The sequence below is a fragment of the Suncus etruscus genome, chromosome 3 (assembly GCF_024139225.1).
Source record: "Suncus etruscus isolate mSunEtr1 chromosome 3, mSunEtr1.pri.cur, whole genome shotgun sequence".
NCBI classification, from domain to species: Eukaryota; Metazoa; Chordata; class Mammalia; order Eulipotyphla; family Soricidae; genus Suncus; species Suncus etruscus.
In genome coordinates, this window is record NC_064850.1 from 101,235,344 (window position 1) to 101,254,759 (window position 19,416).

Sequence of the window (19,416 nt, forward strand, 5' to 3'; positions counted from 1 at the left end):
CACAACAGAATCATTATGTCATTGTCTGAAAGTTTTTTTAAGTTGTTGTTAGTTGATTATTCTATTACTGGTTCTGTTTACTAACCTTAGGTGTCTTCTATGCTACTATAGCATCTAATTTGGTGTATTGCTACCTGGGGTGTCAGTATTAAAACATTTAGAATTGTGGTCTCAAACATGGCTGCTTAGTCCAGGGATTCCAAGTTCTGTGGCTGACAAAGTGATAGGTAAAGGACATGTCTGAGACTACAGAGTCTTCTTAAGTGCAAAAAATATGGTGTAAGGCTACCCACAACCACTCCAACAAAAATCTGAAGATTTCAGTCCAAATACCAGCATACCTGGAATTTTGGTGAGTTAGCAGTCCTGCAGAGCAGTGAAGCTGGACCATTGCCATGGCAATCATTGTGAGTTGTGGGTGCAATTGCTGAGGCTACCACAGGGTAGGAACTTAGCCTGCTCCTGCTCCCAAGAATGCCTCAGTTTTCAGCACTTTTCCCCCATTTTTAATGGGCTTTTTTGTTTGTTTGTTTGTTTGTTTGGGGTCACACCCAGCAGTGCTAGGAGTTACTCCTGGCTCTGCACTCAGAAATTGCTCCTGGCAGGCAGGGGAATCACATTAGATGCCTGGAATTGGACACGTTTGTCTTTAGTCATCCTTGTGCAAAGCTAAGACCTAGCACTGTGTTATTGCTCCGGTCCCCTATTAGGCTTATTATTATTTTTTTTAATCCTTGATAATGTTCACTGGTTCTTCGTATATCTTAAGTATTATTAAGCTTTTGTAAAATAAATTTTGGGCAAATATTTTCTCTCAGTTTTTGGGTTATATATTTTTTCAATTAATTTTCGTTTGTTTTGGGACCACATCTGGTGACGCTCAGGGGTTTCTCCTGGCTATGCACTAAGAAATCGTTCCTGGCTCAGGGGACCACATGGGACTTCGGGGATCATACCCATGTCCCTCCTGGGTCAGCCGCATGCAAAGCAAACATGCTATATCACTGTGCAATCTCTCCGGCCCCATGAGTTATATTTTTATTCTAGCCATTGTTTCTTTTACAGTGTGAAAAAAATTAGTTTAATATAGTCACAATTGTCATTGCTTCTAATTGCTTGGCCAAAGTTTCAGTGTCATGAAGTGTTCTACCTGTGTTTTTTTTTCTCAGTACAAGTTAGGGTTCAGATCTGCTATTGTGAAATTTAAACCATTTTGATTTGACTGTTATGCTTGGTATTTTTAATTCATGTTGCTTGATTAGTGTTGATGTGTAATACAATACTCAGTAGTGTTATATGGTCAGAAACTTGCATAACTAGAAATTATAGCATATTTGCACTATAGGATAACAGTATAATTAGGAATATCTATTTAAGACTGCTGAGACTATTACCCTTTCTTCCCACTGAGAGAGATTATTATAACAAATGGTAAAAAAGAACTTCTCAGAGAAAGTAGTATTTAATATACTGGGAGACATCCCAGTATTAATATATATATTAATGAATTATATGTTAATATAAATGATATATAATTATAAGTTTAATTATAAATAGATTATATGTTAATATAAATTATATAATATATATTAATTTCCTCAAATGAGATGTATCTGTATATCCAGGACCAATACACTACCACTAATTTTCAAAACATTTTAACTTTCATCATTCTTTTTTTTTTTTTTTTTTTTTTGGTTTTTGGGCCATACCCAGCGGTGCTCAAGGGTTACTCCTGGCTGTCTGCTCAGAAATGGCTCCTGGCAGGCACTGGGGACCATATGGGACACCGGGATTCAAACCAACCAGCTTTGGTCCTGGATCGGCTGCTTGCAAGGCAAACACCACTGTGCTATCTCTCCGGGCCCAACTTTCATCATTCTTAAAATATGTCCAATTATCTAGTTTTTAGAAAAAAAAAGTAAGATATGCCAAAATACTCATAAATAAGGGTGGAGTGATAGCACAGTGATAGAGCATATGATTTTTAAACAGACAAACTGATTCAATCTTAAGAACCCTTCTAGTGCCAGAAATTTTTCCAGGAGTAATCCTTGAGATCATAGCAAAAGCTAAGCTTTGAGAAAGCCAAAATGAAGCAAGAGTATACATATCACAAATAATAATTGCCTAATACTGTTAGTAGAAAACATCCCAAGTAAACAAAAAAATAAAGATTTGTTTGTAAAGAAAAGTAGCTAAATTAAATCCACCACGTCAAAAATATAGGTGTATTTTTATTATATAAATTTATCGCTATAATGTTAAAATATTGGACTAGAAAATGAGATTGATGCCAAGTTTTAAAAATTACCAAAAAACTTTTTTGCCTTAGTACAAAATACATTACAATAGCTCTTATTGACTCTTGAGAGTACAAAGGCATTTTATCGGAGTTCTGAAAGTACTACTTATAACTTTATATTTTTGTTTTCATCTTATTAGAGCTTAATGTGTACATTTTTGCATATTATGGAAGAAATGCATTCTTTTCTTTGATATTTACAATTAAAAAATTCATAAACTTTGATAACTTTAGGTATTCAATGCAGCAATTTTCCCATTAGCATTCTCAGATGACTTCCCAAAGATTATCCTACTTATTTTCTTCTTTTAAAAACACATTATGCTGTATGAAATTTAGGAAATGCCGTTCTAATAATCATGCATCTGTCATCTGCATAGTTTTACAATTTGTATGTAATGTCTTTTCAAATGCACAATAATTAAAGAAGAAAATATCCCCAGGAAACCACTTAGAATAAAGTTGTTACATTTTGCTTTTGGCTATGAAGTAGGCCCCAACCAGATGGGGTGACAATAGGGGGTAGCAACTATGGACTAGTGGAAGATCTTGTAAATAGACCTGCACCAGGATGCCATTAGGTGTGAACAGGTGCTTTTGTAAGTTTGGTCCTGGGGCTAGGCATCATCATGGATCAATTTACATGTTCTCTGTTAGTTGGCTCTGCCCTGAATCTGAAAACCCACCACTCCCTGCTCAATTTTGATAGAAAAAAGAACCTAAAACTATAAAAGTCTATAAAGTCTACAAAGAATTGAACTGGAGAAATGGCATAATAATTGTTGTAACCTATGACTTTGCCAAGTATAAAAGAAGCTCTGTAAATTTTTTGGTATTAAATGAGTCTTTTTAGACCAATCAGTTAGGAATATAGTACATACATTACAGCACTGTTTGAGTATTAAATTGGATATTGACAACTTATTTACTACACATATTGACTTATATTCTCAGTAAAGGTGATTTTTGCAGTTAGGTGGTACAACATGTATTACTAATACTAGATCATATAGTAAGATTTTTAGAGCTCTATATTTCTTTCCTTTTTTTCCATTTTTTTTGGGGGAGGGGAAACATCTGGCAGCTCTCAGGGGCTACTCCTGGCTCTAGGCTCAGAAATCCCTCCTGGCAGGCTCAGAGGACCATATGGGACACCAGGATTCAAACCACCGTCCTTCTGCATGAAAGGCAAACGCTCTACCTCCCTGCCATCTCTCTGGCTCCAGAGCTCTATATTTTTATATGATAAAAAATAAAGAACATTTTTTTTTCGCTTTTACTTTTTGATTTTTATTAGTCTTATAATTTCTATTATGAATAACTCAGATCCAATGCTAACAATATATAGATCTTTGCTAATAAAAATAAATGTGATTTTTTTCGATCATTTTAAAATATTTTCTTTTAAGGTTCTCTTGGCATGTAGTGTTTTCAGATATCTGGAACCATAAAATTAATTCTATTAAGTGAAGTCAATTATGAAAGAAAAGAAATCAAGGTATTAGGTCCTTTAGTTTGAAGAAACAAACATAAAACAAACAAAAGTACCTTGACTAAAACTGACCATAGATATTCTGCCAGATCACTCTGGAAATATAAAAGGATATTTATATATAATATAGAAGAAAAGTTATTTTTAAAACAATATGCTGCTGATACTTTCTTTTTGTTTTATTTTATTTTATTTATTTGGATTCTTGGTTTTTTATTGTAGCATATCTTATTGTGCCTGTTTATCTGTTTTAGTAAATGTGACAATGTTGTCTGTGACCCAAAAAATAAAATGATAATGTTATTTACTGCTGTCATAATAAAACAAAAGAGCTTTAAGGAAGGTGAAATCTATTTAAAACAGCCTCAGTGATTAACGAGTATAATTTGATTGCCAGGTGGAGAAAGAATTTAAAACTGATAAACAATGACAGGTGAGCACTTTAAAAGTAAATAACACAATGGTTGTTCTCAGAGGAGTAGTAGAAAATTGGAGCATGGAAAATCTGAAGAAAGAATTAGAGCACTTGGACATGAGAAATAAAACAGTGCAAACATTGTGATTTTTTTTTCTTGTATCAACTGCTAAAGTTTTTAAAAGGCAATTAATGATCAGACTTAAACACCAAACCCAAAGTCAACGACAACAGAATTGATACCCAATCTACAACAAGCTGTGCACATAGGGGAGCAATTATCCGTAGCAGGCCAAAGAGGGGGCAAAAAAGAGGGGGATGCTGGGAACTGGAGTGGAAGGAGGACAACACTGATGGTGGGAATACCTCTAATTCAATGTCACTATGTACCTTAAATATTACTGTGAAAGATTCGTAATTCACATTGGTCAGAATAAAAATCATTAAAAAAGAATGTTATTCCAAAAAAGGTAACTAACTTGAAGAATTAGAAATAATACTAATTACATCTTACTGACATTAGTTTTTCTCAATTTTTAGGAAGAAAAATGTTTTAAAACATGGTTTTATCTGCAGAATGTCTTTAAGCTAAATGTCTCGTATGGTCTATTTTGGAGTTTTTAGTTCTAGATTTAATATATCAATAAGATTTTAAAGCTCATAATATTAAGTGAAGACAATGCAAAAAATCAGAATGTAATGTTCTCTCTCTAGGTAATAACACAGGCTAGTGGAAACATGCCTCATCACACCATCCACACACAACCTGTGGGAAAGCAATTTGATCGAGTGGACGATTTTTTCATCCCCACAACAACACTGATCATTACTCATGTTAGGTAAGTACTAAGATGCATTAGCACTTTTAGATTTTTATTTTATATTACATTATAGTAAAATTTTAAAATAATTTCAGAGTTGAAACAAAATCACATATAAATGCATATGACTTGACTTGATCTACTTACGAATACTAAAACTTGGAGATTTCTCAATATACAACTTCTTTTTTATTTCCTTTTGTAAATAATAATTTACTTATTTAAGCAGCATGATTATACACACATGTTTGTTGTTGGGTTTCAGCCATAAAATGCACACATACCCCTTTACCAATGCAACTTTATATCTGATAAAAAAGTAAAATTATAAAGTTTAATTAGAAGGTTATGCTTTTGCAAATTTTCTAATTATGCTTTTGTAAAGTGCTGGAATATCTGAAACATAAATTATTTAAGTGATTAAATAACTTGTCAAATGAAGGGAAATTTGAACTTGGCATGATTTGTCAGTTTTTCTAGAAATTTTTCTGATTTGTTGGGGGCTACACCTGGATGTGCTTAAGTCTTATTTCTGGCTGTGCACTCTGCAATGGTGGAACTCAGATAAATCTATGTGCTGCTGAAGATCAAACCCAGATTAGTGATTTGCAAAACAGAAGTCTTACTTGAAGCCCTATCTCTGACCCCAATTACTCAACATATTATAATAATGTACTGAACCATTTTCCCATATGGAAATTAATATGTACTTGTATGTATTCTTAATTTGAAATTTTTGATGTGTGTACTTTGAGAATTTAGCCAGTATATTATAACTATGTGTATGTTTATGAAGTAATAATAAAATAACTACTGAGGCCACAGTGGGAGTACAGCAGTTAGTGCACATGCCTTGCTGTGACCAACAAAATTTAATTCCCATTACATGATATGTCCCTTGGAGCCCACCAAGAGTGATCCCTGAGCACAGAGCTAGAAGTAAACCCTAGACACTGCTGAGTGTAACCCAAAATGAAATAACTAAAATAAAATAACACTAATTATATCATTCAAAACATTTCCTACAAGTGATTTAAATGCTTATAGGGGAAAGTATCATTTGAAGCACAATGATTTTATTATGAATTCATTGAAGCATTAAGAGCTATTTGCGTGCCATTTAGTGCTTAATATTGATTAGAATTATTTAATTTTGTTCTGTATCTTATGTGAATTCTGAGAAGTACTGCAGATATCCAATATGAGCTGTTAGGTTACACCTTTGTTTACATATAACAAAGATCATCCCTGGTTCCTTTGGATGTTTATTTACAACTTGGATTTATCCCAAAATAGAGATTGTCTTACATGTTAACTTGGGTGGGACTGGCTCAAGATAGCCTAAACTATCTGTCCTTACTGCCTTACTGGTCTCTGTACTCAATAAAAATGGCAGTTCTGGCAGGCAGCTTCTCTCCATATGAGGTAGAAGACTGCCAGATTACAAACATTTCACCCTCAGCCTGATTTGGATTATTTCATGTGAAACCATGATTCAGACTCATTCACCACCTGAGGTTGGAGATGAGTTGTGTGAGATTCATTTTACAATGAACTATTATTTGATTATCTAGCCCTGTAATAGAATAAAATTTATGTGATCTTGGGAGACAGCTTCAGAGATTTAGATTATGCTTTACATTTGGGAGGCTAGTGTTTGATTCTGCTCAGCATCATCTTCTGAACAACAACAGGAACTCCAGAGCATGGAATTGGAAACTTAATTCTGAGCACCACAAGGTGTGACAAACCCTTGAAACTATGTATATCATCTCAAAGTTGAAATAGCAAAATTTGGGAAAAAGTACAACATTTGCTGTACAAAATATAGAAAGGGAATTAACTAATAATAATTATAACATATGTCAAGAAATCATAAAAAATGCTTCTTTGTACTGCTATCTATTTTAAGGGAGTAAATATATATTAAGATAGTATTATCCTAAAAATACTGGTTATAAAGTGCCAGTCATATGTGTATAAAATATAAAGTAAGTAAATATAAAGTAAGTAAAAACTATTGAATACTTTGATAGAAAACAGGTAGCATATATTTCACTAAAATTGTTTATTTTTGTCACAGCAAAAACTATAGTAATTGAGGACTGATTAAAGCAATAAACTAAAATTGATACCAAATCAAATGAAACCTAAATATTATATCAAATTTTAATACTTATATTTTACAAGATTAAGATATCACTTAATAAATATACCATGTGGCCAGAGTAATAGCATAGCCCTAGGGTGTTTGCTTTGAACATGCCAACCCAGGATGAACCCAGATTTGATTCTCAGCATCCCATAAGGTCCCCGAGGCCTACCAGGAGTGATTTCTAAGTGCAGAGCCAGGAGTAACCCCTGAGCACTGCTGGGTGTGGCCAAAATTCCAAAATAAATAAATAGATATCTCTTTGTTAGTTTTAAGTTTTAGATGCAATATTGTTAATAAATAGCTAAGTACATAACATTTTAGCTACATTTTTCTATTGCCTATTGCTGTATTTCATAATATCATACTATTATATACTACCATTGTATAGTATGATAGTATTAAATAGTGTTATTAGTATTAAATAGTATATGACATAAAAATATTACAGCATTCTTTGCTTATTTTTATTTTTAAGCATATTTTATTTTGTTTTATTTTATTTTATTTTATTTGGGGGGTACACCTGGCAGCACCAGGGTTTTCTCCCAGTCTGCACTCAGAAATTGCTCCTGGCAGGCTCAGGGGACAATATGGGATGCTGGGAATGGAAATTGGGTTAGTCTCTGGTCAGCAGCAATCAAGGCGAACACCCTACCAGTGTGCTATAACTCTGGCCTCTCTTTTTTAGTTTCAAAAATTACAATTAATATAATTATTAGGGAAATCTCCATCTTATTTTCTACTAATAATGTTAATAACATATGATTTGATGCATGGAAAGTTTTTTTCCCTCATAACTAGTAAATTGTTTCACTGCTTAGTTTGCAAGAGCAAGGGTTTATCTTTGTATACCATAAATACTATATATAAAAGATCTTAATAATTACTACAGAGACAGAGTGAGCACTAATGATCACTAGAATAGCATCCAAAATATGCACAATTATAAGGAAAACTTTATTTTTGTTGCTCCTTCATATTAATAAGATATACTAGAAGTTATGTTTGAGAATATATTTAAATGATATATTTCCTTTAAGGAGATATAATGAAGTTCATAAATTTTCCGAATACTTGAAAGAGTTCTAGATTCAATTACAGCAATTTTTACCAAGTATAGAGTTCCATTTTAATGAACAGAGCTGAGCATCAAAATTCCTATTGCATTTCAAAGTAATTATTCCTGTTACTAAATTCAATGGTAAGAGTGAACATTAGCATGCATTCCAAAATTAAACTGCTAAATATGTAAATCATTTTATACATAATGAAAATATGTTTCATATAAAAATACCTGTGGAATATATATGGTAATTTCTCCTACAAACTCCATGTATTGTACCTCTAACAATATTTGGCATAGGCTTAAATATGCGTTACTAAGATTGATCTTTTACTCAATTGTGCTTATGATAATTTGAAATTAGTTTAAAATATTTTAGATATATTTCATTAAATTATTTGCCATGTGAAAATTATTTGCTTGGCTTTGTAGAGATTTCTATGCTAGGCAGAAAATTCTGAAACTTAATTTGTGCTGAATTAGTAAAACCCTTTTCTTCTAACCCCATACAACCCTACTTTGATTTTCTTTTCTATAGTACCAATTAATTTCAAGTAATATATATATATATATATATATATATATATATATATATATATATATATATATATATCCAATGTCTGCTTGACTAGATATCATTAAGTTTATTGTAAGAAAACAAGAAGAGGCTGGTGCAATGGCTTGGTGGATGGGTGTTTGCCTAGCACATGTCCCATATGTCCTCCAAACCAGGAATGATTTCTGTATGCAGAGCCAGGAGTAACCTCTGAGCATCCCAGGGTATGGCCCAAAATCAAACAAACAAAAAAGAAAACAAGAAAGGGAAGCAGCATGATTTTTATCTTTACTCAGGATGTGCTAGATATACATAATTTTATCACATGGTTTTTATTTAATTGTATCAAGATTAAACATCTAATTGAGGAATCTTAAGAATATCATCATAAAGCTTAAAATGCAATTTTACTGTTCTCTTTTAATCCAGAGCAAAATATTTTATGTTCATATTATTGTTTACTACTTCAGCACTTTTTATTCATAACTAGTCATGCATAAAAGCTTTAAGAAATAATAATAATAATAATAAGTGTATCAGATTATTTATAACATAGAAGGGCATTTACATTGCACTGGGCTGTTCTAGGTACAGTTTCTAGTACTTCATTTGGTCCCAAAACCAACAAGAGAGATTTCTGAGCAAAGAACCAGTACTAATTATTGAGCACTGCTAGTTATGGCTTCTAAACAAATAAAACAGTACAAAATATTTAATAAAACTATCTTCTTATTCTTATATTTTTTGAGTCATACATTCTGAGGATCTTGGAACTTGGAAATTGTTTTGAATTTAGTTTGTTTGCTTTGAATCAGATTGAATCAAATCTATTACAGATCCCATGTTTAGTTTTCAAATACTGAAAATAAATTATTTGAAGAAATGAATTTAAAAAATTTAAAAGAGCTTATTTGATGATTTCTCATTCATTGTTTTAATATCTACTGCATATTAACTTCTCAAATCTCATTTGTCACCCCTATAATCTTTATACAGGCATTAAAAAAGGCATGATAATATAAATTAATTCTTTTTCATATTTACATGCAGAATGTACTACCACCTCACAGATAATTTTAATCTTTATACATAGCATAATTTAAAATTGACATTTAAATATTCAATCTTTAGTATAGTATAAAAAATGAAACAAAATTAATTATGGAATTAAAAAATGCCATTCTACTTAGTCACTTTGAAGTCTGTAATTATTATAAAACTGATTCTAAAATAATTTTTTAATTAAATATTAATTTTGTTTTCTTAAAATCAGATAACTTAAATCATTCAATCCCCCATTGCTATATTTGAATTATACAAATGAACAAAAATAATTCTTAAATATATTTGCTTTTATGTACTTGTGGTTCAAGCTGCCAAAGTCTATAGATTCCCTAAGTGTGATCATCAGTCTATATTATGTAATGTGAGTAAAGTGACTTTCAGCACCTAAGGACAGGACTAAAAGCTATTATAATATAATATGTGTTTAGAAGATTATAACTTCCACTCCCAGTTCCAGACCTGTAAATTTCTTTATCTGGCTCTTCCTTAGTTATACTCTTTTGTAATGAATTTGAAATGTCAGTAAACTTATATTCTAAACTCTATGTTTATACACAAAATTAACTATGGGATGAGAAGGGTCACCTGTGGTCAGAAGCACACATGACAGCCTAAACTAGCAATAGACATTTGAAGTCTCGAAGCCTTACGCTAAGTAATCTTATGCAATTTCTGAGTGACTATGATAAATGGACATGGCTTTTTAAAGGTGAGTAGAGTAGCAATACACCCTTAAAATATATGCATTCTTTTCTAGATTGATATTCTTGTAAAATACTTGTTGCCATAAAAATGTAAGAAAAAATAAAATAATTAGATTCTTAAATACTCTCCTGGGTTCTGTGGGGGAAATATTCACACACACACACACACACACACACACACACACACACACACATATGTGTATAAAATAGTTTAAAGACTTCTTTTACTTCTTTCTTCTTCATAATATGCTGATCACTTGAGGCCTAGAATGAGAATAACTAGACACTTTAATTCCTCATTACATTTGATACAAATAAAAATAACTCAAACTGTTAAGCTCTGATGACTATATCATGCTATATATCTGCCATAACTCTTACTTCAGTAGTCCTTGTTTTGATGACAGCACAAATAAATTCAGCCCAAATGCAACATTTCTTTAAGACATACAGATATGTACTCTAAAAATCTAACAATAGATATGTATTTCAAATGTAAATACAATTTAGTTTAGCTAAACTAAACTAATTAAAAGTGCAAGAATATGCTATATGGCATTTCCCCCCCAAATATTGCCATCTACTCATTGAACCTCAAAAAGTGATGAAGTATGTCTTTATTAAAAGCTCATTTTTTTGGGGGGGCACACCTGGGTGACACTCAGGGGTTACTCCTGGCTATGCGCTCAGAAATAGCTCCTGGCTTTGGGGACAATAAGAGATGCGAGGGGATCGAACCAAGGTCTGTCCTGGGTCAGCCGCGTTCAAGGCAATCACCCTTACCCCCCTTACCCCTGCTTTACCACTCAGGTCCTTAGCTCATTCTTAAGAGGCTAATAAGAGTAAAGTGAATTGTTTTCGGGTTTGGGGGGGCTTTTTTGTATTTTGTTTTGTTTGGATGCCACACTAGGTGTTGCTCATATGTTATTCTTGGCTTGCACTCAGGAATTATCCCCGGTTATATTTGGAGGACAGTAGGAGATGTCAGGGATAGAATTTTGGTTGGCCACATGCAAGGCAAAAGGCCCTACTAATTGTATACTATTCTTCCTATTCCTATTTTCAATAAATCCAAGTGTGATTTGGCTAATTGTCCTCAGTTTCTTAAAGTAAAATTTAAATTAGTATTTAATTAGTGGCATGATATTTTGTGCTTCTTGAATAATATTGATTTATATCATTAACTATTTGGTTACTGTTCTTAATGATAATGATTATGTCTTATGTTATTAATTTATGAAAAATATAACTATTGTATATTTAATAAAAAAAGCTATATAACTTTTTCTGAGCGCTAATTCTGAGCTATTTCTGAGCACATAGCCAGGAGTAACCGCTGAGTATCACAAGGTGTGGCCCAAAAAACAAAAACGAAAAAAAAGTGACTTTTAATAAAGACATACTTCATCACTTTTTGAGTAGATGGCAATATTTGAGGAAAAAATGTCATATAGCATACATATACCATACATATGCCAATGTTTATTAACCAAACTCTCATTTACATATTTAACGTTACAGTTAATATAGTCTTTTGAAAAAAATTATCAGAACTATGCAAGAACTTAATAAATAATGAGTCAGTTTTAAAGTTAAATAGATCATGCAGTGAAAAAATATGATGACTTGAGATGAATAAATTTCTTACCTAAAATTACATTTTATCTTCTATGCAAAAATATCCTATTCAGTAAAATTTTTAAATTTTAAGATAAAAATATCTGTACAACTGAAACAAGAATCGATTGTATCTATTTAATATTATAAATAAAAATAATTCAATGTTTTTAATCAAGTATGTTCTAACTTACAATTTGTATTGAGTGAGTAAAATCATGTCATAACATTGCTTTAATGCTTATAGTTCTAGGGCCTTATTTTACATGATGTATTTAATGAAAGGTGTAATCTCAATTCTTAATTTTCTTTGCAGTCAACATACTGTTTTCCATAGAGACAGAAAATTATGAGATTTTTATAATTGAGGGTTCTTACCCCTATCTGCCAGCACAGGCCATTTCTAACTCTTGATAAATGCCAGTCTAACTAGTGTGAGCTGATAGCTTAAAGTTGTTTTGATGTTCATTTCTCTGGGGAAATGTATAAAGGAACACATTTTTCCCCATTTAATATCCATTTTCCCACATTTAATATCCATGTATCTTTTTTGTTTTGTTTTATTTTTGTTTTTTGGGTCACACCCAGCAGTGCTCAGGGGTTACTCCTGGCCTGATGCTCAGAAATCATTCCTGGCAGGTTCAGGGGACCATATGGAATGCCGGGATTCAAACCACCGACCTTCTGCATGCAAGGCGTTTGCCTTACCTCCATGCTATCTCTCCAGCCCCTCCATGTATATTTTTAAATGGAAATGTTTTGTTCAGCTCTCTTTCCTTAGAAAAAGTACTTTTAAATTATAAATATTGGTTGTTCTTGAATGTTTGCTAGTCAAATTTTTCCTAGGTCATTGTCTAACTTATTAATCAATTCATTGTATTGCTTTTATTACAGAAATGACTTAATTTGATATAATCACATTTACTTATTATTACTCCCTTTTGTTTATGTATTAAATCACTGGAAAGGCTCTCTAATCTATATGATATAAAGATAGAGATCTTTCTGTGGTTTCCTAGGCATAATTAATAAATTTGACACTAATATAAAATTATTTATTCAATTTTATGAATTGTATAAAATGGGTACCCAATTTTTTTTTTACTTCCCTCTTTCTATTTGACTTTTGACTAAGGACTTTTCCAAGCACCATTTTTGAAGATGTTTTTCTTGCTGCAATTTATACACCTAGATTCTTTTTGAAAAGCTGTCTCATATTTTTGAGACTATCATTGTTCCAGAACCACAGCACTCTTGATTTTTTTAGCATTATAATAAATATTTAAATAAAGGTAAATTATATAATATCCTGAAAATGGGACCGGAGAGATAGCACAGTGGTGAGGTGTTTGTCTTGCATGCTGCCATCACAGGGCAGACCCCAGTTAGCTTCCAGGCATCCCATGTTGTCCCCCAAGCCTGACAGAAGCTATTTCTGAATGCAAAGCCAGGAATAACCCCTGAGCACCACCAGGTGTGACCCAAAACCAAAACAAAACCCTAAAATTACATAGTTAATTTTCATGTTATCCAGTCTTGATGTGTTAATCAAAAAGAGCAAGCAGAGATCAGAGCAATAGTAGTGGATCAGGCATTTGCTTTGCATGCTGACAGCCCAGATTTGATCTCCAGCATCCCAGACAGTCCAGTCTCCCAAGCCCGTCAAAAGTGATTCCAGAATGAAAAGCCAGGAGTAACCCCAGAGCACATCTGGGAGTGGTCAAAAAACCAAACCAAACAGTAACAACAAAAAAAAAGAAGCAAACAAGCATAGTATTCTAAAATATTTATTGTGATAGTTCTAAATTCCCTAACAGACACCAAAAGATTGTTATTATTAAATTGTGTAAAGTAGAATTCCAAAAAAAAAAAAAAAGAAATTTCATAAAAAGAGGGCCTTACATTATTCTTCAATTTGGAAATGCCAGATTATTTCAAGATAGTTTTGGGGTCTCTCCAAAGTCAAATGAATACTAAAAATGTAATGAACAGGCTTTCTGTCAAATATAGTAGGCAAGGGTAATGGTTTATGCTATTTCTATGAACAGGCAATGGCTATAACACCACCTTCAGAGATAAAAGACAAAAATACAATAAAACAGATGAACAGCAGAAACCAATCTGCACTATTGAAAGGTCTCTAGCTTTACCTTTTTGATATAAATTAGAGCAAGGAAATGATTAAGAAGAGATTGAGTTGATTTATGTTTCCTTAAAGTTCTCAATGGGAAAAGCAAACTTTCTATGAAAGTAAAAAAGTTAAAGTATATCACTTCTTCCCATATTTTATCAACTTTATCAAATGGCTAAGCAAAATTTTATATATATATATATATATATATATGATATATGACTAGCCATATATCAAGGAAATTTTACACTTTTAACTTGGTTCATGAGAGGTCCAGGAGTATGGATAAATACTTTTAACACTACTATCCTCTGTACTGAATTTCTAGCATGCCAGACACTGAAAATAGCAAGTATTCAATATATTTAAGAAAAGACAAGCAAAAATGATAAATACAGCAGGAGAATAATAAGCAACAATATAACTTAAAATTGATCTTAAATAGCTTAAACATTATAATTATTACTTTCATTTGTAATAATTTTATTCATAGTTTCCCACAGAAAAATAAACTAAAATATATAATAATTTATAATTATTTAAAATATAACAGAAGCCAGACTTTGCTCTTCTTTTGACTCTAATCTAATACTAAATAGCTCATTTTTAAAGTTATAAACTGACTCATAATACTTTCACTTTTTATTTCTTAAAACCCAGTTCACCTACTACACCTTGTTAAGCTTTTTTATCACTTGGAATCCTAACTTTTTTTAGAATTCACTATTTTCACACTTTTGTCACAAGAGAAAAATGCTTGCATCAATTATTTATTTATAATTATTTAATTATTTGTAACCAAGTAGGTTAATAGAATTGTGTGTGTCATTGTGTGTGTGTGTGTGTGTGTTATACCCAGAGCTACTCAGAGACTCTTTCTGCCCTCTGCCCTCAAACCACTCCTGGTGGGGTCAGAGGACCATTTGGTATGCCAGGGATCGAACTCAGATTGACTGTGTACAAGGAAAATTCTCTAACCTTTGTATTATTGCTTTGGCCTCAGTTTATAGATTTTTAAATGTATATATGCATTTTTAAATGCATATATATTCATCATTGATTTGAATTTTCTAAAACTTTTATGTGGATGCTTGAATACTTCTATATTTGTTCATTTTTCTTAGTTCTAAGTATGTGTGCAATCTTTGTACATGTAGTCTTTAAACTATGTTCTATAATCATTTCCCCTCTTTTGCTTTAGAGTCCTTTTATTTTCAGCAGTACTTTCCACCTTCTGTAGCTTATTCCTGCAATCTCCACATTAAGTGTAAAATTTTGGGTTGGGAAGTGTGTTCTTGAGCCAAGAGTTTGGTGATTTTCTTCATCATTACATGAGTTAGAAAATTTTTCTATTAACCTGGCTTGGAAGCCATTAATAGAATTCTGCACTATTTGAGCCTTATAAGGAATGATCTAGTGTCTGAAGTAGATGAAACAAATAGACTTCTAGTTGATAGACTATTTTTCTAGATTATTAACCCAAATTAGCTGTGTAATATTTTTCTTTTATGAGAAAAGAAGTGTGGATTTAAAGAGGGAGCTGTATTTATCATATAGATTTTTTGCTATCTGAAGAAAAATTTGCATGAGTATTATTAATAGACAAGGATTTAATAATAACTCCAAATAGAGTCATTCTACACCATTTTTATTGAGAAAATCAATGGAGCACTAATAACATGTAATTTAGAAACACTCTACATCACAGATCTGCCTCTTGAGTTTTATTATACAAAGTAAAATAGCTCTTGCTTCTTTTCTCAGAGGAACTTACACTAACTCATCAAACTATTCAGGAAAATGCAGGACCATCCATTTGGACCAAGCATTTCCTTTTGGAAACAGCTGTGGTATTTATAGATAAAAATTTTCTAGTTACTATTTTCCAGTTACACATGATTTTGGGTATTGTTGCATAGTAAATCAAAATTATTTTGTGCTAAATGAGTAAATTACATTATGGTATAGATTTCTTGATTCTCTTGTTAGAATAGTAAAAAGGACTCATAATGGGGCGAGGAGATAGCATGGAGGTAAGGCATTTACCTGCATGCACAAGGACGGTGGTTAGAATCTCGGCATCTCATATGGTCCCCCGAGCCTGCCAGGAGCAAATTCTGAGCGTAAAGCCAGGAATAACCCCAGAGCATTGCCGGGTGCGACCCCAAAACCAAAAAAAAAAAGACTCATAACAATTAGTGTATAAATGAGTAAAAGTTAATATGCAAATGTAACACATTTCTCAAAATTTCTCAAAAATCATTTCCTTATCAATTTAATTTTATTATTGCATTTATGTAATAAATGTACTAATAGATTAAAATGTATTATATAGAGTTAAGCATAAAATTCTTAAAATTCTCATTTTGTCATGCCTAGCAATATTTTGGGCTTACCCCTGTGCTTAGGGATCCCATGTATTCAGGGTCCCATATGGAGTTCGTTGTCCAAATATGACTCAGTCACATGCAAAGCAAACAACCTACACACTGTATTATCTCTCAAGGAGTCCTAAACTTATAAAACAATCAAAAGAGTCATTTATACGGAGGATATCTGATTGTTTTTATTTTTAATGGGCACATATATTATTTTCATGAAGGAAGGTAATCTATTTTATTATGGTATCACAAGTTATGAATCATTAAATTTTTGTTTTAATAAAAATGTTATTTTTATTAATATATATATAGCTATAAATATAATTATACTATCATATCACTCTTCTTTGAATGAAGCACTCATGCTGTGACTTGACTGAGAAACACTACTAAGTAAATTACTTTATCTGCGGAAAAAGCACATACATTAATAATAAATATTAGTAGAACATTTTAGAATATTTAATTTGTTCTTCGAGATGAGATTTGTGGATCAGGCGCTGCTGTGCGAAAGGTTAACTTCTTATTCTTTGATCAGATTATTCCTGGTGATGCTGTGTTTAGGGATTGCTTGAGGAAGTGCTTGAGGGAATGTAGTCTGTAGAGAAAATTTACAGCAAATCACATGCAAAGCAAGCATCTTAACCTCTGTGTTATCTTGTTTACTTCCATTTTGGAAAATTACTGTAAATTTAACTGGGTATTTTTTCATAAAAATTACTTGAATTTTACTTGTGTTTTTCTTTTTTTTCCCTCCCCCCCTTACTTGTGTTTTTCATTTTAAAAATAAACTACAATAAAAAACTTAGTGGTGCTAGTAATGAGTACCTTTTTATAATTAGTATGGATGACCATTTTTGCAATCATCTGATCCTATAGAACTGACTATTTATTGTAAATCTATTATAGGGTTTGGGGGATCATTTGAGGTGCTGCATATCAAATCCAGGTTGGCCATATATCTGGCCCCATGACTATTTTCTATCCTACAAAATATTTCCTTTGTTATTTCCCTTTTCTTTTACCTCATGGAAGGTAATGATATATTCAGTGATGTTTTCTATATTAAAATCATTATAAATATAAAAATGTATTAAATTAATTTTATCATGCTATTCAATTTTGTTTTGTTCATATATGATTTTGAGAATACTAATATTACTTTTTAAACATTTTTATTAGAATTTTTTATAAATTGTGATTACAAAGTTGTTCATAATACAGTTGGGTTTTATCTTTTTCAACTGTTAGGAAGTTGTTCATGATTGAGTTTAATAATACATACAATGTGCAAAACCCTTCACCAGTGCACATATCCTGCCACCATTTTTTCCACTTTCCCTCCTGCTAATCCCACTGTTCTCTCTCTTGCCTGTATTCTGGACATTTATATTCTCTCTCTTTCTCTTTCTCTCTTTATTTTACTTTTTAGACACTGGTTTGTTATACTGTTACTGAAGGGGTATCATGCATATCACTTTATTTCATTTGAACAACAAGTTCTTGTACAGTGTGATCATTTATAACTATAATTGTTGTGCTGGTTCCTTCTCTGCTTTAATTAAACTCTCCCATTTATTTATTGCAAGCTTCCTACCACAGGCTTGTTCTCTTCACACCAATCTCCATTGTCTCAAAATATTATTACCAGACTATTTTTTTTGTATAGAGCACAAATGAGTGTGATTATTCTATGTCTATTCCTTTCCCTCTGGTTCATTTCACTCAACACACTACATATTCATCCACGTATAATCAGATTCCATTACTTCATTATTCCTAACAGCTGTGTAGTATTCCATTATATAAATATTCCATAGAATTTTTATCCACTCAGCTGTTCTCAGGCACTTGGGTAGTTTCTATACTCTATTGTGAATAGTGCTCTATTTGTATTTCTATACTCTATAGTGAATAGGAATGCAGAGAGACATTTTGGCATTATGTTGTTTGGCTCCTAGGTTGTATTCCTAGGAGCCTAAAATGATTGCTAGGCATTATACAAGCTAATTTCTGATTTTATTGAGAAATATCTATATTTTTTCCAGAAAGACTAGAACAGCCAACATTCCCAACAGCAGTAAATGAGAGTCCCTTTCTCCCCATATCCTCACTAGGACTGATTGTTCTTGTTCTTTGTGATATGTGCCAGTATCTGTGATGTGGCTGATATCTCATTGTTGTTTTGATTTGCACTCCTCTGGTGATGAGTGATGTGGATTAATTTCCCTTGTATCTTTTGGTCATCTCTACTTCTTTGAGGAGATATGTGTTCATTTCCTATTCTCATTTTTGAATGATTTAATTATTTTTCCTTACTATGCTCTCCCAGTGCCTTATATTTCTTAGATACTAACTAACCCCTTATCAGATGTGTATTAGGAATATATGTTCCTCCATAATGAGTAGTCTTTGTATCCTTGTCACAATTTCCTTTGAGATTCAGAACTTTTATCTTTGATATACACAGATACAACTATTCTCAACTAAATACTAGCATATAGAATCTAAAATTTAGTAAGAAGTTCATGCACCATGATCAAGTAGGATTGATATTGACAATGCAGGATGGTTTAATGCATACAAATCAATTCATATAATACAACATATAAATAAAATATAAATATCACATGATCATAGCAATAGATGCAAAGATCTGCACACTTCAAGTTAAAAACTCAATAATAAGAGAAATGAGGGAGCTTTCCTTA

At 32.0% G+C, this 19,416-nt stretch overlaps 1 protein-coding gene across 2 annotated transcripts in view; it reads left to right on the top strand.

The window, feature by feature from the left end:
• The window catches only part of FSTL5 (follistatin like 5), a 648,108-nt gene that overhangs the window by 575,569 nt on the left and 53,123 nt on the right, over positions 1-19,416 (top strand). For both annotated transcript variants that reach the window (XM_049770233.1, XM_049770234.1), the window contains exon 14: positions 4,927-5,051. In XM_049770233.1, coding sequence (XP_049626190.1) covers positions 4,927-5,051 — 125 coding nt within the window. The remainder of the gene's footprint in view (positions 1-4,926; positions 5,052-19,416) is intronic.